The sequence below is a fragment of the Macaca fascicularis genome, chromosome 7, assembly GCF_037993035.2.
Source record: "Macaca fascicularis isolate 582-1 chromosome 7, T2T-MFA8v1.1".
Taxonomy (NCBI): domain Eukaryota; kingdom Metazoa; phylum Chordata; class Mammalia; order Primates; family Cercopithecidae; genus Macaca; species Macaca fascicularis.
Window position 1 is genome coordinate 25503112 of NC_088381.1, and position 22769 is coordinate 25525880.

The following is a 22769-nucleotide window of genomic DNA, read 5'->3' on the forward strand; positions in this document are numbered from 1 at the left end:
TCTATGAACGCTTGTAGCACTTACGCTGTTACACACATTATCCTATTTGATTTTATACTACATATGGAAGTATATATGTATTTTCTTTCTCCCCTATTAAATTCCAAATTCCCTTAAATCCAGTGTTTTTCTTTCTCCATAGGGATTAGCATAGCAGCAATCAAACTGCAATTCAGCAAATATTTATTATAAAGAAATTAATTAAAATTGTTAATGGCTGACTCGCAAATCTTTCAGTTCAAGAAAAGACCTCTCACAATGCAATGAGATCGATTATACATTACTGGTCTCACTGATACTCCTCGCCATGCATATGCCTACTACTTCTACCTGCTTTGTCTACTATGGTCACCTAAAGTTGCCCATCAAAAAGGACAAATAAGGATGCATGATGTAGTTCAAAGTACTTGTGTGCTGGTTTGCATAAGTGCCTCTAAATGAAACTGCTGCTGAGAGACAAATCACCACCATAAAATTTTAAAAGCAGAATATATTCGCAGAAGAAATGCATTCTGGCTAGACCTCCATCTGATCACAACAGAAGGGACAGTTGGTGGGCCAAACTGAAATCTTCCACTGGTGTTCATACATGAGGATTTTATTTACAATCCAGTCTCAATTCTACTACTTAATTTCAGGTATTGAAAGACTGCATTTTCTTTTCTCATGCTCCGATAGTCTGCTTTATACCTAAACTCTGATGAGAAAGACATATGGCTTCCACTTTATATTCACTGAATATCCTACAGCTATACTATCAAAACACTTCAAAAGCAAAAAGCGCATACCTTTTGACTGGATTTTTTCACAGTTTGGAGAAATTATAACACACTTGATCTTGTTTAACTTCATATGTTTGGTAACTTCTCTTAGACCCATAACGAGTCGTCTCCTTGCTTTTGCTCTCACAGGATCTTTTTGGTAGATGCGTTCCTGGAAACTGACAAGCTCTTGGAGAAGAAGAGTCACACATTCATCAATCTCTTTACAAAGAACCTGATTACAATACCTGTAAAGAAAACCAAAATGGGTAACTCCATCCTAATTTTTCCCCTATAGTTATAAAACTACATTAAGGAAGTATCTCTAAGAGAAAATATATCTGGCAAGAAGTTTTCATGAAAAGTCTTTTAAAGAAGTGTTTAAAACTTCTTAAATTCTTCAGTCAATTACAAAAACAGAAGGGTGATACAGATATTCCTTGTTTCTGCATTTCAAATAGGCAGATTTGATTCCGAAATTTTTTTTAAGTATTCAATAAATGCTTGCTTTTATTATGACACTGGTTTTATTCATCACTTTATCCCCATCACCTAGAAAAAGGCACATACTAAGCACTCAAAAATATCTGATAAATCAACAAATATATTTGTTGTCTTCCACGTTGTATTCTTTTTTTTTTTTTTTAATTATCCTTTAAGTTCTGGGATACACGTGCAGAATATGCAGGTTTGTTACATAGGTATACACGTGTCATGGTGGTTTGCTGCATCCATCAACCTGTCATCTACATTAGGTATTTCTCCTAATGCTATCCCTCTCCACCCCCCACCCCGACAGGCTCCGGTGTGTGATGTTCCCCTCCCCGTGTCCATGTGTTCTAATTGTTCAACTCCCACTTACGAGTGAAAACATGCAGTGTTTGGTTTTCTGTTCCTGTGTTAGTTTGCTGAGAATCATGGTTTCCAGCTTCATCCATGTCCCTGCAAAGAACATGAACTCATCCTTTTTTATGGCTGTATAGTATTCCATGGTGTGTATGTGTCACATTTTCTTTATCCAGTCTATCACTGATGGGCATTTGGTTTGGTTCCAAGTCTTTGCTATTGTGAATGGTGCTGCAATAAACATACGTGTGCATGTGTCTTTATAGTAGAGTGATTTAGAATCCTTTGGGTATAGACCCAGTAATGCGATTGCTGGGTCAAATGGTATTTCTGATTCTAGATCCTTGAGGAATCGACACAGTCTTCCACAATGGTTGAACTAATTTACACTCATACCAACCGTGTAAAAGCATTCCTATTTCTCTGCATCCTCTCTAGTGTCTGTTGTTTCCTGACTTTTTAATGACTGCCATTCTAACTGGCATGAGATGGTATCTCATGGTGGTTTTGACTTGCATTTTTCTAATGACCAGTGATGATGAGTTTTCATGTTTCTTGGCCGCATAAATGTCTTGTTTTGAGAAGTGTCTGTTCATATCCTTTGCCCACTTTTTGATGGGGTTGTTTTTTCTTGTAAATTTGTTTAAGTTCTTTGTAGATTCTAATATTTGCCCTTTGTCAGATGGATAGATTGCAAAAATTTTCTCCCATTCTGTAGGCTGCCTGTTCACTCTGATGATAGTTTCTTTTGCTGTGCAGAAGCTCTTCAGTTTAACTAGATCCCATTTGTCAATTTTGGCTTTTGTTGCCATTACTTTTGGTGTTTTAGTCATGCAGTCTTTGCCCATGCCTATGTCCTGAATGCTACTGCCTAGGTTTTCTTCCAGGTTTTTTATGGTTTTAGGTTTTATGTTTAAGCCATTACTCCATTTTGAGTTAACTTTTGTATAAGGTGTAAGAAAGGGGTCCCGTTTTAGTTTTCTGCATATGGCTAGCCAGTTTTCCCAACACCATTTATTAAATAGGGAATCCTTTCCCCATTGCTTGTTTTTGTCATGTTTGTCAAAGATCAGATGGTGGTAGATGTTTGGAGTTATTTCTGAGGCCTCTGTTCTGTTCCATTGATCTATGTATCTGTTTTGGTACCAGTACCATGCTGCTTTGGTTACTGTAGCCTTGTAGTAAAGTTTGAAGTCAGGTAGTGTGATGCCTCCAGCTTTGTTCTTTTTGTTTAGGATTGTCTTGGCTATATAGGCTCTTTTTTGGTTCCATATGAAGTTTAAAGTAGTTTTTTCTAATTCTGTGAAGAAAGTCTAATGTAGCTTGATGGGGGTAGCACTGAATCTATAAATTACTTTGGGCAGTATGGCCATTTTCACAATACTGATTCTTCCTATCCATGAGTATGGAATGTTTTTCCATTTGTTTGTGTCCTCTCATTTCCTTGAGCAGTGGTTTGTAGTCCTCCTTGAAGAGGTCCTTCACATCCCTTGTTAAGCTGGATTCCTAGGTATTTTATTCTCTTAGTAGCAATTGTGAATGGGAGTTCACTCATGATTTGGCTCTCTGTTTGTCTATTATTGGTGTATAGGAATGCTTGTGATTTTTGCACATTGATTTTGTATCCTGAGACTTTGCTGAAGTCGCTTATCAGCTTAAGGAGATTTGGGGCTGAGACGATGGGGTTTTCTAAATATACAATCATGTCATCTGCAAACAGGGACAATTTGACTTCCTCTCTTCCTATTTGAATACGCTTTCTTTCTCTTGCCTGATTGCCCTGGCCAGAACTTCCAACACTATGCTGAATAGGAGTGGTGAGAGAGAGGGCATCCTTGTCTTGTGTTGGTTTTCAAAGGGAATGCTTCCAGCTTTTGCCCATTCAGTATGATATTTGCTGTGGGTTTGTCACAAATAGCTCTTATTATTTTGAGATACATTCCATCAATATCTAGTTTTTTGGGAGTTTTTAGCATGAAGGGCTGTTGAATTTTATCGAGGGGCTTTTCTGCATCTATTGAGATAATCATGTGAGTTTTATCATTGGATCTGTTTATGTGATGGATTATGTTTACTGATTTGCATATGGTGGACCAGCCTTGCATCGAAGGGATGAAGCCGACTTGATCGTGGTGGATAAGCTTTTTGATGTGCTGCTGGATTTGTTTTGCCAGTATTTTACTGAGGATTTTTGCATCGATGTTCATCAGGGATATTGGCCTGAAATTTTCTTTTTTTGTTGTGTGTCTGCCAGGTCTTGGTATCAGGATGAAGCAGGCCTCATAAAATGAGTTAGGGAGGAGTCCCTCTTTTTCTATTGTTTGGAATAGTTTCAGAAGGAATGGTACCAGCTCCTCTTTGTAACTCTGGTAGAATTCAGCTGTGAATCTATCCGGTTCTGGGTTTTTGGCTGGTAGGCTATTAATTACTGCCTCAATTTCAGAACTTGTTATTGCTCTATTCAGGGATTCGACTTCTTCCTGGTTTAGTCTTGGGAGGGTGTATGTGTCCAGGAAATTATCCATTTCTTCTAGATTTTCTAGTTTATTTGCATAGAGGTGTTTATAGTATTCTCTGATGGTAGTTTGTATTTCTATGGGATCAGTGGTGATATCCCCTTTATCATTTTTTATTGTGTCTATTTGATTCTTCTCTCTTTTCTATTAGTCTGGCTAGTGGTCTATTTTGTTAACCTTTTCAAAAAACCAGCTCCTAGATTCATTGATTGTTTGAAGGGTTTTTTTGTGTCTCTGTCTCCTTTAGTTCTGCTCTGATCTCAGTTATTTCTTGTCTTCTGCTAGTTTTTCAATTTGTTTGCTCTTGCTTCCCTAGTTCTTTTAATTGTGACGCTAGGGTGTTGATCTGAGATCTTTCCCACTTTCTCCTGTGGGGATTTAGTGCTATAAATTTTCCTCTAAACACTGCTTTAGCTGTGTCCCAGAGATTCTAGTACATTGTGTCTTTGTTCTCACTGGTTTCAAAGAACTTATTTATCTCTGCCTTAATTTCGTTATTTACCCAGTAGTCATTCAGGAACATGTTGTTCAGTTTCCATGTAGTTGTGCAGTTTTGAGTGAGTTTCTTAAACCTGAGTTCTAATTTGACTGCACTTGTTTTGAGAGACTGTTTTTTATGATTTCCATTCTTTTGCATTTGCTGAGGAGGGTTTTACATTCCAATTATGTGGTCAATTTTAGAATAAGTGCAATGTGGTGCTGAGAAGAATGTATAATTTGTGATTTGGGGTGGAGAGTTACGTAGACGTTTAATAGGTCCGCTTGGTCCAGAGCTGAGTTCAAGTCTTAAATATCCTTATTAATTTTCTGTCTTGTTGATCTAATATTGACAGTGGGGTATTAAAGTCTCCCACTACTGGCTGGGTGCAGTGGCTCACGCCTGTAATCCCAGCACTTTGGGAGACCAAGGTGGGTGGATCACCTGAGGTCAGAACACTAAGACCAGCCTGGCCAACATGGCGAAACCCTGTCTCTACTAAAAATACAAAAATTAGCCAGGCTTGGTGGCATGGGCCTGTAGTCCCAGCTATTCAGGAGGCTGAGGCAGGAGAATCGCTTGAACTTGGGAGGTAGAGGTTGCAATGAGCCGAGATAGCACCACTGCACTCCAGCCTGGGTGACAGAGCAAGACTCCATCTCAAAAAAAAAGTCTCCCACTATTGTTGTGTGGGAGTCTAAGTCTCTTTGTAGGTCTCTAAGGACTTGCTTTATGAATCTGGGTGCTCTTGTATTGGGTGCATATATATTTGGGATAGTTAGCTCATCTTGATGCACTGATCCCTTTACCATTATGTAATGTCCTTCTTTGTCTCTTTTGATCTTATTGGTTTAAAGTCTGTTTTATCAGAGAGGAGGATTGCAACCCCTGCTTTTTTTTTTGCTTTCCATTTGCTTGGTAAATATTCCTCCATCCTTTTATTTTGAGCCTATGTGTGTCTTTGCATGTGAGATGGGTCTCCTGAATACAGGACACCAATGGCTCTTGACTCTTTATCCAATTTGACAGTCCGTGTCTTTTAATTGGGGCATTTAGCCCATTTACATTTACAGTTAATATTGTTATGTGTGAATCTGATCCTGTCATTATGATGCTAGCTGGTTATTTTGCCCCTTAGTTGATGCAGTTTCTTCATAGTGTCGATGGTCTACAATTTGTTATGTTTTTACAGTGGCTGGTACTGGTTTTTCCTTTCCATATTTAGTGCTTCCTTCAGGAGCTCTTGTAAGGGAGGCCTGGTGGTGACAAAATCTCTCAGCATTTACTTGTCTGTATAGGATTTTATTTCTCCTTTGTTTATGAAGCTCAGTTTGGCTGAATTTGAAATTCTGGGTTGAAAATTCTTTTCTTTTAAGAATGTTGAATATTGGTCCCACTCTGGCTTGTAGGGTTTCTGCAGAGAGATCTGCTGTTAGTCTGCTGGGTTTCCCTTTGTGGGTAACCCGACCTTTCTCTCTGGCTGCCCTTAACATTTTTTCCTTCATTTCAACCTTGGTGAATCTGATGCTTTGTGTCTTGGGTTTATTATTCTCGAGGAGTATCTTTGTGGTGTTCTCTGTATTTCCTGAATTTGAATGTTGGCCTGTCATGCTAGGTTGGGGAAGTTCTGGATAATATCCTGAAGAGTGTTTTCCAACTTGGTTCCATTCTCCTCGTCACTTTCAGGTACACCAATCTAACGTAGGTTTGGCCTTTTCATATATTTCATATTTCTTGGAGGCTTTGTTCGTTCCTTTTCATTCTTTTTTCTCTAATCTTGTCTTTACAATTTATTTCATTAATTTCATCTTCAATCACTGATATCCTTTCTTCCGCTCGATTGATTCAGCTATTGATACTTGCGTATGCTTCACGAAGTTCTCGTGCTGTTTTTCAGCTCCATCAGGCAATTTATTATGTTCTCTAAACTAGTTATTCTAGTTAGCAATTCCTCTAACCTTTTTTCAAGGTTCTTAGCTTCCTTGCATTGAAGTAGAACATACTCCTTTAGCTCGGAGGAGTTTGTTATTACCCACCTTCTGAAGCCTACTTCTGTCAATTTGTCAAACTCATTCTTCGTCCAGTTTTGTTCCCTTGCTGGCGAGGAGTTGTGATCCTTTGGAGGAGAAGAGGCGTTCTGGTTTTTGGAATTTTCAGCCTTTTTGCGCCGGTTTTTCCTCATCTTTGTGGATTTATCTACCTTTGGTCTTTGATGTTGGTGACCTTCAGTGGGGTTTTTGTGTGGACATCCTTTTTGTTGATGTTGATGCTATTCCTTTCTGTTTGTTAGTTTTCCTTCTAACAGTCAGGCCCCTCTGCTGCAGGTCTGCTGGAGTTTGCTGGAGTTCCACTCCAGACCCTTTTTGTCTGGGTATCACCAGCAGAGGCTACAGAACAGCAAAGATTGCTGCCAGTTCCTTCCTCTGGAAGCTTCGTCCCAGAAGGGCACCCACCAGATGCCAGCCGGAGCTCTCCTGTTATGAGGTTTCTGTCAACCCCTGCTGGGAGGTGTTTCCCATTCAGAGGCTCGGGGGTCAGGGACCCACTTGAGGAGGCAGTCTGTCCCTTAGCAGAGCTCAAGTGCTGTGCTGGGAGATCCGCTGCTCCTTTCAGAGCCAGCAGACAGGAACACTTAAGTCTGCTGGAGCTGCGTCCACAGCTGCCCCTTCCCCCAGGTGCTCTGATCCAGGCAGATGGGAGTTTTATCTGTAAGCCCGTGACTGGGGCTGCTGTCTTTCTTTCAGAGATGCCATGCCCAGAGAGGAGGGATCTAGAGAGGCAGTCTGGCTACAGCAGCTTTGCCAAGCTTGATTCGGATAGATTTTATGTAAAGGATAAGTTAACCTAAGGACTATCAGAATTACTAATTATTAAATTCCTAAGGATATAAACCAAATGACAGCTGCTATTAGATAAAAACAAATGATTTTGGTAAAGAGTTACTAAAGATGCTTCTAGTAGGAAAGATACACGATTTCTAACTGAATGTCCTATTACCAACAATTCCTCCTCTGGGCTCGGATAGATTTCCGGGCATTGGCTTTCTCAGTCATAAAAATAAGGAGCTAGGTAAAATGGCCTCAAGGGTCCCTAGAGCTCCGAAAATTTATGGCTATGGAGGATGAACTCAATAATTAAACTGAAGCCAAAACCAAAGAGGTCATGAGGTAAAAATCACATGCCTCTACATCAGACAAAGCAAATGAATAGGGCTCTCTGTGAAATTATGTGACTGTAACATGAGAAACAGAAAGTCAGAAGTGTGAGGCCACTAAAGTACCTAATTTCTGGGATAAAGAAATTATCTAAGTATATACTTCTCCTGTATGCTCTTTCCATCTTTTCTAGTAATCGTCCCTCATGTCTACCATAAGCAGGTACTTAATAAGGAGAATTGGTGTTTCTTACCTATGAATAACCAAGGCAAGCAAATTTCTACTTTTAAATTATATTATATAGTGGGAAAATCTGTGCCTGTTCTTCTTTAGTGCAAAACAATTTGCAGTGGAATTTTTTGTATTTCTGTGAAAAATAGTTAAATAAGTACAAGTATGACACTACTTCAGAAGAATATATATAAATGGAGAGACTGAGGAACATTTAACTGTCAAAGTATGCCAAATTCAAGAATGCAATGAGACTAGAACATCCCAAAATGCAATTTTCTTCATTCTTTTTTTCCTTTTTTCCTTCAAGCTGTTCATTTCATACATAACATTTTATCCCCCAAGTGTTTCATTTGCTCCACATCTGTGATTTGACATTTAATTAGCTTTCCAAAGCTAGGCAAGAAGTATTTGCTCAAAAACAATGGTATAAGGAAACGGAACAGAATAAACCAAAGTAATCTGGACTCAGATTATACTTTTACCCTGGGATTCTTTCATATGTCATTTCTAAAGGTAAAATTAATTCATCAACATAAATGTTAAAATCTTAAAAATCCTTCACAGCAATAACTGTTAAAGCTATCCACAGATGGGGTATCATATTCCGTGATCCCCCAGTTATCTCAATTTAAGAACTTAGAAATACTTGCACAAATAGTTTTATGTAATAGGTTCATTTCATATAACAGGGTCTTAGAAACCTATTATTAATTGATTAGAGTGATCTTTTGAAGGGACAATAATATAAACAAAAAAGCAAAAGCAGTTGTAGGAGGAAAACTGATAGTACAACATTTTAATATATAAGATGTTAAGAGTCTAGATTTCTAGAATAGAAATACTATCTGATATAAAGAGAATATACTTACTGTCAAATCACTCTCACGTGAATACTAACAGCAGACAGAGGCAATGCTTTAAATAAATAAACTCAGCTGTTAAACAAAATCCGAAAGGAGTTAAAGATCTCTAGTGTTTTGTCTGCTCGACTCACTGAGTAACAATGACAATACTAAATTCACAACTACAATCAAGATCCTTAAACTATTCAACCTCAATAATGAGTATAAAACTTACTCTCTAAATCTTTTGCTGTGGATTTTGGTTATTGTTGAAGATGCCATTGGACTGCCTATTCCAGAACTAGCTGGAGAGCCTTGTGACACAGGTGTCATACAGTACGGAGAGTTCTGACTTGCTGGAGAGAGTGAAGTATCACTGGGCATGCTCAGTCCAGTATCTGTGGAGATGTGGAGTGAAGGGAAAAAATTTAGAAACTTCAAATGCTGAAAAGCTCTACGTTGATCAATGTAATTTAGAATGGCCGTTGTCTTTTGGGTCATTTCCAAATTTTCCAGAAGCTAATAAAGTGGGCATTTTTCATATCATAAATAAACATGTTCCATACACTAAAAAAATTAAATTCTCCTATTGTCTGTTGAAGTATACTCTTAGCCAGGTGAGGTGGTACATGCCTGTGGTCCCAGCTACTCGGGAGGGTGAGGTGAGAAAATCGCTTGAATCTGGAAGTTTCAGGTCAGCCTGAGAAACACTGTGAGACTTCCATCTCTTTAAAAAAAAAATTCCTTCTCTCCCAAAAGTTAAGCATAGCCCAGAAGTCTCCACAGGGGCGAGGAAGAATATACATTATCTAAAACATGTATTCCTAGAGAATTTACATTAAAAAGCAAAAATCTGCACCTCTTAGGCCAGGCCTGGTGGCTCATGACTATAATCCCAGCACTCTGGGAGGCCAAGGCAGAAGATTACTTGAGGTCCAGGGTTCAAGACCAGTCTGGCCAACATGGTGAAACCCCGTCTCTACTAAAAATGCAAATAAATTAGCTGGGCATGGTGGCACATGCCTGTAGTCCCAGCTACTCGGGAGGCTAAGGCAGAAGAATAGCTTGAACCCGGGAGGTGGAGGTTGCAGTGAGCCGAGATCGCGCCACTGCACTCCAGCCTAGGCAACAACAGAGATTCTATCACAGGTACACACACACAAAAATCTGTACCTCTTTCCAGATCACATTACTCACTTCCTCATTTCTAGTTTTCCATCTATTTCTTAGAAATCTTTTTTTTTTTTTTTAACAATCTAAAACTTCCCATTATTGCTGGCAATGACAAATTCTACCTCACCCTCTCCACACCACTCCTGATTCTCCAGGCACCACCCCGGTTTCTCTCTTATTTGGTCTTTGCTTCTGTGTTCAAGAAGCCACATTATTAAATGCCATTTCTTGACTCTACTGTCTCCTTCGTTTAGTTACTGCTTCTTTCCCAAACAGCCAAACTCAGGAAATTAGCTCGTATTTGTATATCTAGTCCATTAATTAGCAAAGTTACACATGGTTTTTTTTTTCTTTCTTTCTTTTTGATACAGGGTCTCACTTTGTCATCCAGGCTGGAGTGCAGTGGCATGATCTCCACTTATTGCAGTCTCGACCTCCTGGGCTCAACCAATCCTCCCACTTTAGTGCCCCAAGTAGCTTGGACTGTAAGCGTAAGTCAACACGCCCAGCTAATTCTTCTATTTTTTTTTGTAGAGACAGGGTTTTGCCTTGTTGCCCAGGCTGGTCTCGAACTCCTGAGCTCAAGAGATCTGCCCATCTTGGCTTCCCAAAGTGTTAGGATTATAGGCGTGAGCCACTGCGCCCAGCCCACATGTATCTTCTTACCTTCCTACTAGGCTGTAAGTTCTTCAACAGCAGGACCTGTCTACTATATATATATCTTTATTACATTCCCCAACGTCCTCTTGCTACTCTAGTTACTAAAATACATGGGGTAAGCATTCAGTAAACATTTGCTGAATGAATGGATGGATGATTACACCTAAAAACAGGGAATCATTAAACTGAGAATAAAAGCGAACCCTAAACAAACTTCTCTGGTGAACAATCCTTAGAAATCAACTCATTTTTCTAAAAACAATGAAACATTGTTGCTTAATCTACATGTAAAGCAGATTTAAATGTGTTGCAAAAACTTGGGCAATAAAGATATACTAGCAGAAAAATCTTTCTTCTGTGGTGGTATAAATATTAGAAGAAATCTGTGGTTTTGCTAAGTTACCAATTGGAATCATGTGTTGCTACTTAATGTATGACACTGAATCTTACTGACCAACTAGATTCTGCTTTGCAATTGCATTCATTGTGGCATTGTGGCATATGTATTAATTCCACAAAAGCAAGAAAATCAACAAAAATGACTCGATGAAAAATAGCCCCACAAAGAAAGATAGCCAACAGTGTTCTGGACGTAAAAGAAAACAAAATGAAAATACTTGTGACAATTCCAGAGATCTCACGCATTCGTGAGATCTTAATTTTGAGGGTTCACTACAAATTCAGGATTTAAGCCTCAAAAATGTCATAGGCCTACTATATAACATCTGTCCCCTTCTCTTTAACCATCTCCCTACAAAAGCATCTTTAAAAGAAACCACTCTAAAAAATAAAGAGATTTATGTAAAATATGGAGCACATCTTTCAATCAGGAGCATAACTAGTGATAGCTTACATATCTATTAAAATATTTCAGACCATTCCATGAGAAGAGGAGAAAGGGGGACCTCCTTACCTTCCTGGGAAACAATCTCCTGTGGCAAATCATCAATAAAATCTAAGTGCATTTCTGTTGGTTCCTCAGATCCCAAAAGATTATGGTCCACAGTTAAGCGCCCCTTCTTTTCCTCTCTTTCTTTTAAAATAACCTAAAAGTTATACCAGTCTTTAATTACTGATAACTCTTCAACTATGTACAAATGATGACAATATACATTAAACACAGGTATAGTAGTTCACTTAAACATGAACATGAGAAGTTTGGCTAACTGGCAAAAAGGCAAACGTAATTTCAGACACTGTAAGTTGAAGGAAGTACTGCATACAAAATAAAGAAAAGCAATTATATTATAGAATATACAGCTATCAAACCATACCCATCTGATTCTTTAAATCCTGGGTGACAAACTAGTTTCCAAAAAAAAAAATTAAATTAAATTTAAATGGGTAAATTAAAAAGTTTAGAACCCAGGTCATACAGTTACACTTGATTGACATTCTACAGTTTTCAATTATCTGGAACCAAATTATCTCATTTTGAACCTCTTAACAACGGTGAGTTAAATAAAATATGATGCCCAATTTATACATGAGAAGGATGAGAGTAAAATGGTTGCCTAAAATGACATACAGCACTGAAGTTAGTACTGAAATCCAGGGCTTCTGATTCCTGGAGTCTAATGTTTTGGGATACTAAATATTCAACTTTTTTTTAACTTTATAGAAATAATTCATTTTCCAGGGTCCCGTTCTACACAGAAAGACAGTCATGATACTGATGATATCCTGAGCTTCTAATTAACACATTATCGTCAAGATTCATGTGTATGAATACTTCTCACAACAATCTGTTAGCTAAGACACCACAACCTACTTTTACAAAAGAGATTAAAATCCTTATTCATCTTATAAAATAAATATCCCACCAGATTTTGGTTTACCTTTTTAAGTGCTGTGGGTCGTTTTAGTTTTGCTATCTCCTTCTCTTTTCCTTTTTTTGCTTTAGAAGAAGCAATGTCCACAGAATTAAAGGATGTCAAACAGGGCTGACTTTTGGTTAAAGGTTTTCTATTAGTAGAGTCTTTAGTGTGAAAAGAAGCTGCAGTAACCACTAAAAACAAAGAGGAACATTAGTTTCACCATTAGGGCCAATCCCACATACTTTCAAAATTTCCAATGATAACTACAAAAACAAGAACATCCTCCTCCCATGGAAAAAACGACATCATAACAGTAGGAGCACTACACATGGCTAGGCAGTGTCCCTCAGATACAGCTTTTACCTATCCTTTAGAGACTAAGCCAATGCAATTAACCAATTTAGAGGTCCACTAGAGGGATAAATAATTAGTTCTACTCTACTGTACAACCCTCAAACATGGCAATTCCTTGCAACTGGTCTTCAGTCAGAACCATTCTACCTTTGAAACTTCACAATGCTGCACTCGTTCTTATTCCTACTGAATCTGGTATTTGTCCTTATGTAAGATATCTTATCTATCACTTCTCTCCTTATTTCAGTTGGTCAGTAAAGAATGATGATTTTACCCACTCAGCTGTACTCAGTCCCATTCAGTAATTATTTTTATTTATTTATTTATTTTTTGAGACGGAGTCTCACTCTGTCGCCCAGGCTGGAGTGCAGTGGCACGATCTCGGCTCACTGAAATCTCTGCCTCCTGGGTTCAAGCAATTCTCCTGCCTCAGCCTCCCGAGTAGCTGCGACTACAGGCACATACCACCACGCCCAGCTAATTTTCGTATTTTTAGTAGAGACAGGGTTTCACCATGTTGGCCAGGACGGTCTCAATCTCTTGACCTTGTGATCCACCTGCACCAGCCTCCCAAAGTGCTGGGATTACAGGCGTGAGCCGCTGTACCTGGCCTCAGTAATTCTTTTATGTCTGGCTGATACCCTCAGTTTACACTGGCGTCTTCCAATCCTTTACTATTCCTAAATCCCCAAACTCAATCCTCTCACTCTAGCAGAGCTTTCCTGCCACTTCCCTGAGAAGATGCTATCCAATACAAACTTACAAACCACCTGAAAGGGGGTGGCAGACATCCTTACTTGTGTCCAACGCTCACTGACTGTCTCTATTCTTAATATTCTATCTCATTTTCTCTAGGATCTAACTCTATTCCTATACCCTTGCATCTTTCAAGTTCCTCCCCGACCCCTGACTTTTTTCTTGATCCCCTAATAAGATGCTAAAATCTTCTATCTAAAACTTAGAAAGGGTTTTTTAAAAAGACAAACCAACTAAACCCTTCCCTTGACTGACTTCCCCTCAAGCTAAGGTGCCATCATTCCCCTTTCCTTCCCTATTAAACTTCTAAACAGTTTTTCTCTCATTATCACTTTTCAAATTATTACAATTTGACCTCTGCCCAACCCATTCTCCTGAAACTTATTGTCAAGGTCACATACAATCTTGCAATTGCCAAATATAATTCTCTGACTCTTCACTCTACTCTAGTTTTCTTCAGCATTTGGTACCAAGGACTACATCCTTTTCCTCAAAATTCTATCCTTGCCGTCTGTAACATTACACTCCTTTATTTTTCTTATTCTTTCTCAAATCTATGTTTCTTGTTGTTCTTCCTCTCATCCTTTAAATGTGAGCATTCCACAAGGCTTTGTCTGTGAACATCTTTTTCCTAATTTTTCTTTCCCCCAACAATCTGATTTCCACAGCTTCAACAATCATCTGTATTTGAAACTCACTGACTTGTAACCTAAACTATACATTCATAACTATATGCTAAATAGGAACCACCAGAATCTCCCGTGCTAGCATTTAAAATACAACAGGCAGCATCTGCTCTTCCCAACAAAATTCTTCTATAATCCCTATCTTGTGTAGTAACATCGCAGCCCTTATCACCACCACAGTCATCCAAGACAGAGAGTTTGGAGTCATCATTGACCTGTTTCCAGATCCATCATATCCCTATAATCCTTCTTCATCATGATCAGTTTCATCCTTTTCTTGAACATGTGTACATATGGGTATAAATATATTAAAAAAGATATATATAAAACAATATATAGTTATATAATTTCTAATAATTATATATTAACATTTAGCAACTGCTAAATATGTTTATATATGTATATTAACAGTATGTGTATATACAAACATATATTTAGCAGTATATACTGTATATATGTATATTACATATATAGTGTATTGTATATAGTATATATGCCATATATAACATATACAGTATACTGCACATATAACACATATACATTATATACCATATATGTATATAATATATACGGTACATATACTGTATATATGCATATAATATATATGGTATATATACTGTATATATGTACATATATAAACAAATACATTAACAGTTACTAAATAAATCAAAGTTGTAATAAGCCATCTGACGTATCACAGGTTAACAATCTCGTCTCCATAATAATATTAAACATTTATTGAGTGATTATAACCCGGATACTCTAAGTACTTTACATATATCATCTCATCTAATTCTCAAGACAATCCTGAAGCAGGTACTCTCACATTAATGTGAGGAAACTGAAGCACAGGAAGGTTAAGTAACTTGCCAGTGAAACACATGGAAGAACAGGATTCAAACAAAGGCAACTGGATTCCAGAGCCCCTGCTTTTAGCTACTAGGCCACACCCCTCCAGCACATTGCTAACTCAGTTTTATTCCCTACTTTTCCTCTTCAGTGAGAGATTACTGCCACTCTCCCCAGCTCAACATGCAAGTCTAAAGCTTTATACACATTCAGTACTATTTGTAATAATAGTTACTCAAAGCAAAGGTTGACAGTGGACTGGTAACTAGATAGGTTTAAACATTTTGCACACAGGTTAAAATTATACATTGTAATTCATCTTTCTAATAAGTAATAGTCCCTTCACATAGGATCAGAAGAAACACAAAATTCAATTTTGCCTCTCAGCATCGGTGCTGGTACTGTACATTGGTACCTTTCCTGTTCTTTTGTTCTATTCCTCACCCTCTAAAAAGACAATGAAAAGAAATGAGGGAACATGGAAAAGCTGAGCTCTAAATCTGAAAAGGTTTGTTAAAATAGAAATTACTGTTTCAGTAGAAAGCCAGATCATTTTCCCATATACACACACACAATCTGATAAAAACCCTTGTTTGCAAGTGAGTTTTAAACTGGATAACGTAAGAAAGCCAGATTACTTGTGATTTTTTAAATTTCAATTTTGAAAAAGAAAAAAATTTGGGTGAGTCAAAATGCATACCAACTGACATTTATGCAGAGATCTAAAGAACCTGAGGGAAGCAAACTATGCTGATACCTGGGGAAAGAGCGTCCGAGGTAAAGGCAATAGCAAGCCCACAGATACTGAGCTAGGATCAGGCTGGGTGTGTCTGAGGACTGCTAACATGGCTAGAGCAGAGTGTGTTAGGACAAAATGGTGACAAAGGCAAAAAGGTAATAGGGTCAGCTAAAATATGGCTTTAGTTAGGAGCCTGGCTTCATGCCAAGTGAAATGAAACACTATTAGAGGATTCTGAGCAGTGAAGTGATATAATCCTGCTTACATTTTAAAAAGGTCACTTCTTTTAACACAGACTAGAGGTTGGGGGGAGGGAAAAACAGGTAGTAGTAAGGAGGCTACTCAGTATAGTATTATACAATAATGGGGGCTACTGTGGTGGCAGGAAATCTGGTGAGTAGTTAGAGTATGGATATGTTTTGCAGGCAGGACAGACAGGATATGTTAAAGGACTAGGTGTGGAAAGAAAAGGATCATGGAGAATTTCAAGGTTTGTGGTTTAAGCTGACTTACTTAAAATACAGACACACAAACACACACACATATATATACACACACACACACATACATATATACATACATATATAAAACTTTTAAAATTTCAATTAACAACATCTAACATATATTACCAGAGACAAACAGCAAATTGCTCAGACTAATGACATCACCTGTATATGACAGAGGTCTGGTGTTAGTAATCTGCCGTGCTTTCATTGCTTGCTGTTGTTTTTCCAGAGCGGCTAACATGTCCCCCAAATCTAGCTGCACAGGTGTTTTATTCTTTTTTCCAGCTGCTTTTGATAAAGCTTCCTACAAAATAAATATAAAAAATTAATGTTTTTGTTACAGTATCAAAGTGTGGCATTTTAAGATGACTATATTTATCACTCCTTCTATTTATTCCATCAAACCTAGCAAGTAAAGTATCACATTTGTTCATAAAAAGGAATATGTACCTGTAATTTTTTTTGCTCCATACTTATTTCTGAATATTCTTGAGCTGTGGCAAGGGCTGCTGCTAAAGCTTTCTTCTTCTGACTTTTTGCACGTTTCGGAACTGAGGTGGTAATGGGAATTGGAGTCTGAACTATATTGATTGGTGAGTTTTCAGGTAAATCATCCAACTATGATAACCAGAAAAAAACATTTGTTAGTGACCCCATAAAAGTCAATCATAAGGAAAAAGGATCCAGAATGTGGGATGTTCTGCAGTATAACTGGACTAGACTCTTCAAATAATTCAATGTCATTAAAGAAAAAAAAAGAATTCAATGTCATAAAGAACAGGATTTGACAGTGGGACCATTTCAGACTGGGAAATAATAAAGGGACAAAACAGCTTAATGCAGAGGGTGATGGTTGCCTGGATCCTTGAATGAAATAAAACAAAATATCTCCAAAGTAAAATTTTGAAACAATTGGGAAAATTTCAGTACAGACTGTATGTTGCATGATGATGTCATTTAATTAATGGTACTTTAGTAACAGAACTGTGGATTTCATACGGAATTATCTTTGTGCAGGCTATGCTGGAAAGAAATATTAAAGATAGGTACTAAACACCATCTCCTGCACACTCTGCTGCTCCATGTGCCTTTACACTTATCTTTAATATCTCCCTTCAACATAGCCATTGTTCAAAAGATGTTATATTTTGCTTTTCTTTTTCAAGAGTCACTTACAACTTTAGAAGAAAGTTTTTGTTGAATATTCTCATCCTTAGCATTTCCATTCTCATTTAGTTCTTGAAACCCATCTTCATCCTGAAATATTTCACATTTTAAGTAAAAAGAGTTCAAGGCAAACTCCTAAAAAAAACTTTTTCTAATGCTTAGAAGTACTGAAAAATGAGGAAGTTATTTCTTGTATTCTACTACTGAATTATTCAAAGTCGGTCTTAAAGAGGAAATGTCATTTCTCACATGCTAAAACATAAACAATTTAATTATTCAAGGATGGCGGCATATCCACACATCTCCATTTTTTGGATTTCTGCACCTACTATTTCATTTTTATTAATAGTTCTACCTTCAGATGGGTGGGTAATTGAAAAGAAATTCAAACTGGATTTTATCACATTCAGATAATTTGAAAAAGTGTTTAATAGACAGCTTCATGTAAACTTTCTTAATATATTCCTTGTTCTGCATTACTCCACATGATTGTCAATAAGGTTTAAAAATTTTTCCATTGAAATTAAGTTCTTAATATCTTCCTTTATCCTGAAAATTATATCTAGTATCTTTAAATATAAGTATAGAACCAATAGTACAGTTGAATACATGTACTACTATTGCCAGATCTGGATATATTGCAACTATTCTTGATAGAGTAATTGAGATACTCTCAAGTCCTTTGACTCAATTACTAAACTTATCTAACATATTATTGTTTTTTTTTTGTTTGTTTTTGTTTTTGAGACGGAGTTTTGCTATTGTTGCCCAGGCTGGAGAGCAATGGCACAATCTCAGCTCACTGCCACCTCTGCCTCCTGGCTTCAAGTGATTCTCCTGCCTCAGCCTCCCAAGTAGCTGGAATTACAGGCACCTGCCACCATGTCCAGTTAACTTTTTGTATTTTTAGTAGACATGGGGTTTCACCACGTTGGCCAGGTCTCAAACTCCTGACCTCAAGTGATCTGCCCCACCTTCGGCCTCCCAAAGCGCTGGGATTACAGGCATTAGCCATCACACCCGGCATATTATTCATTTCTATCCTCTGACCTCAAGTAAGTTTTCCAGTTTAATCTCCATCTATTAACTCATTTAATAGAATTTATGATCCAACCAAAATGAGCTACTCAAATGAGTTTCCAGAGATATGTGGTGAAAAACATCTTGACACATACAAATTCTACTTGTTCTTTAAATTCATTTCAAATGTTACCTACCCTGCCACAAACCCAAAGTGACCTGTCTCTGCGCTCAACTCTAACCACACTCAACTAAGTATTAGGTGTGTATATGCCTACGTTCTCCTACTACACAGCAACGCTCCCGAAGATAGCAGGTCTGTTCACCTTTATGTATCATTCAGAGCACCTTACTGCACACATATAGACCACCAATAAGAATCTGTTCGATGAATAACAGTGCAATTAGGAACTGTCTATCAGAGAAAGTAAAACATCTTTCCTCCTCCTCTAAAACTCTCCTGGCTGACAGCACAACTTAACTAGATTGAACTACTCAAATCTGAAAAGCCTTTCAAATGAATTGAGTAACAACAAAAATTAAGTGAAAAAGCTCCATACTAAATAAAGTCCACATGAAATCAAGTTCTACCTCTACACATTACCTCAATGTGGTGAACACACAGGACAAAAATTTATAAAAATAAACATCAGTAAAATTAATGTTAAATATATATAACCAAGACAAAAATGAGTTAATACTTCTGAGTAATTTATAATTTAATACTAGAATCACATGTTAAGACATAAGTATTCATAATGTTCACAATGTAACACATTAATTTCTTAATGGGAACATTTCCTATAACAGCTTACAAATAGAGTTTGAAAAAAATACCTCAAAATATAAAGATTCAGAATTAGGATCGCTTCTATGGGATTGACTAGAGCTTAAATGCTTATTATCTGGTCTCTTTTGCAAATTCTGTCTTCTTTCTGAGGAAGTACTGTGTCCTCGGCATCTGAATCCAACCTAAGTAAACCCCAGAGGGGGAAAAAAAATCTAATTATTTTTAAATAAATGTTTCACTCAAGTATATAACATACTGGCAGAAAAGTACGCACAAGTGTACAATTCAATAAATTTTCACGAAGTGCATCACTTATTTTAAAGATCAAGTTTCTGACAAATAAGGTACTTATAAGTAAAATAGAAAAATGAGACGATTAATGCACATTACTTTTTTCCCCTCGACATGAATATTTATTAGCAGCTTTATTCACAAAATTGAAAACAGGAAACAAACCAGATGTTCTACAGTGGGTGAACAGTTAAACTAACTGCGGCAGATCCAGATCATAGTATAGAAGTCTGTATCAACCACAAAAAGGAATAAACGACAGTACTGATAAACTCAACAACCAGAGAACCATGGAAGTGAAATAGGCCAATCCCAAAGACTGTACAAAGGCATACAAAATTATTGAAACAGCAGAATTAGAAAGGGAGAACAGGTCAGTGAACTCTAGGGCATAAGGAGCAGTTGGTGTGGCTATGAAAGCCAACAGGAGGGTCCTTGTGATGATGAATCTGTTCTGTGTCTTGACTGTATCAAGGCCAATATCTGGGTGTGATATTGCACTTTAGTTTTGCAAGATATTACCACTGGGGGGGAACTGCATATTACTTACTTTTTTTTTTTTTTTTTTTTTTAGAGACGTGATCTTGCTCTGTTGCCCAGGCTGGAGTGCAGTGGCTTGATCATAGCTCACTACAGCCTGAACACCTAGGCTCAAGTGATTCTCTTGCCTCAGCCTCCCAAGCAACTGGGACTACAAACACATGCCACTATACCTAGCTAATTGTTTTATCTGTAGTTTTGTAGAGACAGGGGTCTCACTATGTTCCCAGGCTGGTCTTGAACTGCTGACTTCAAGCAATCTTCCCACCTTGGCCTCTCAAAGTACTGAGATTAAGGCATGAGTCACATACCTGGCCTTTCATATTACTTTTTAAGTTAGGATCTTACTCTGTCACCCAGGCAGGAGTGCAGTAGTGCCAACAATGCTCACTGCAGCCTCAACCTCCTGGACACAAGTGATTCTTTCACCTCAGCCTCCCAAATACCTAGGACCACAGGTGTGCACCACCACACCCAGCTAATTTTTTTATTTTCTGTAGAAGCAGGGTCTGCCTATATTGTCCAGGCTGGTCTAGAATTCCTGCGCTCAAGGGATCCTCCTGCCTCGCCTCCCAAAGTGCTGTGATTACATGCATGAGTGACCGTGCCCAGTTACTCTTTAACTACTGTAAGTTTTCTCATACTTGCAGTTTATTTTTTTATAAAATAGATAAAACAATTAGGAAAATTATTTAATAAAAATCTTGTTTCCAAGATTTAAGAGAATAAGCTTTTCATTCAATCACATAAATTAGTATTATTATTGTATGTTATGAACTAAAATGTTTCTATGTCCCAAAATTGATGTATTAAAATCCTAACACTCCCTCTGCCCATGAGATGGTATTTGAAAGTGCGGCCTTTGGGAGGTGACTAGGTTATGAGGGCAGAGCCATCATAAATGGGATTAGTGACCTCATATAAGGAACCCCAGAGACCTCCTTCACCCCTTCCACCACGTAAGGACAAAGCTAGAAGACAGTCACCTAGGAACCAGGAAGCAGGCCCTCACTAGACATCGAATTTGCCAGTGCCTTGGACTTCCCACCCTCTAGAACTGAGAGAAATAAACTTCTGTTGTTTATAAGCCACTGAGTCTACAGCATTATTTTATAGCAGCCAAAACAGACCAAAAAATCCCATTAACAAATCTGCAAAATGTTCAATTTTCATGTGGGCAAGAAAAAAAAATTACACATTCTAAGACTCTTAAGACATTTCAAGTTCCCTCTCTTAAGTACCAAATGCAGCTAACAGAAAATGCCTCTCTTAACCAAGACACTTAAAAGATATGAAAAATATGATCTTCAGTAACAGCTACTCCAAAATTCTAACAACTGCAAATTGGAAGCAGACCTGGAGAGAAGGTGCTGGTACGCAGGCCTTGGATTCTGAAATCAAACAGATGCACACAAAGACCTGGAACCACCTGAATTCTTACGCTTGCTGTTGTAAACCAGAATTAGTATATATGCATTAATGGTGTTACAAATAGTAAAACTATTTCCTTTAAAAACAAATGCAATCTGATTCTTACACTTCGAGACATAAAGCACCAGGATTAAATTAAAACCCCCAAACTAATGGTCCCAACAAAGTTCACGTGAGCCAAATGTGCAAGTATTCCAATAAACTCATTAATGAATCAATAACCTCATGACATCTAAATACTTTTTGTCAGCTCTTCTAAAAAAGAGTTTTGTTGATAGAAAGAGGGTATACTGAACAAAACAAAGCAGAAGCTACAGCTCTGAATATATAAAGATTCTTAAATGAGTAGCACAAAATTAAAAATTTTAAAGTTTTCATACCCCATTTGCAATAATAAAAAGGAAAAAAATATTAGAAATTACCACTATGTACAAACTTATTTAAGGAAAACTTTGCAACACTTCCATTTGTTGACTGACTGATTGATTGACTGCTTAACTGAGACGGGGTCTCTCTGCTGCCCAGGCTGCAGTGCCGTGGCGCCATTATAGCTCACTGTAACCTGAAACTCCTGTGCTCAAGCGTTCCTCCCACCTCACTCTCCCAAGTAGATAGGACTATGGGTGCATGCCACCATGCCTGCCTTACACCACTTTTCTAAAGAACACCAAAAAATGATTGAAGCCAGGTGCGGTGGCTCACGCCTGTAATCCCAGCACTTTGGGAGGCCGAGGCAGGTGGATCACTTGAGGTCAGAAGTTCAAGGCCAGTCTGGCCAACATGGTGAAATCTGGTCTCTACTGAAATACAAAAATTAGCCACGCGTGGTAGCAGGCACCTGTAATCTCAGCTACTCAGGAGGCTGAGGCAGGAGAATCACTTGAACCCAGGAGGTGGAGATTGCAGTGAGCTGAGATTGTGCCACTGTACTCCAGCCTAGGCAACAAAGACTTCGTTTAAAAAAGATTCAAAAATAGGAAGACATACTGTTTTTGCATAGAAAGATGACATATCATAAAAGGTAGCTGATTCTAAGTTTATAGACACCAATGGAACAGAATAGAAAGTCCAGAAATGGATTCCAATATATTTGGGAACTTATTAAGTGATAAAGGTAATTAAAGTCAGTTGAAGAAGAGACAAACTTTTCAACAAATG

At 37.8% G+C, this 22769-nt stretch overlaps 1 protein-coding gene across 3 annotated transcripts in view; it reads right to left on the reverse strand.

Annotated features, from left to right (window-relative positions):
- Positions 1-22769, reverse strand: part of SECISBP2L (SECIS binding protein 2 like) — a 98445-nt gene that overhangs the window by 11430 nt on the left and 64246 nt on the right. For 2 of the 3 annotated variants that reach the window (XM_005559502.4, XM_005559501.3), the window contains exons 8-15: positions 19397-19531; positions 17549-17629; positions 16823-16990; positions 16535-16676; positions 12504-12673; positions 11579-11711; positions 9068-9230; positions 789-1009 (exon numbers count right to left, since the gene is read on the reverse strand). In XM_005559502.4, coding sequence (XP_005559559.1) covers positions 789-1009; positions 9068-9230; positions 11579-11711; positions 12504-12673; positions 16535-16676; positions 16823-16990; positions 17549-17629; positions 19397-19531 — 1213 coding nt within the window. The remainder of the gene's footprint in view (positions 1-788; positions 1010-9067; positions 9231-11578; positions 11712-12503; positions 12674-16534; positions 16677-16822; positions 16991-17548; positions 17630-19396; positions 19532-22769) is intronic. The other variant, XM_065547916.1, reaches the window with a different exon arrangement.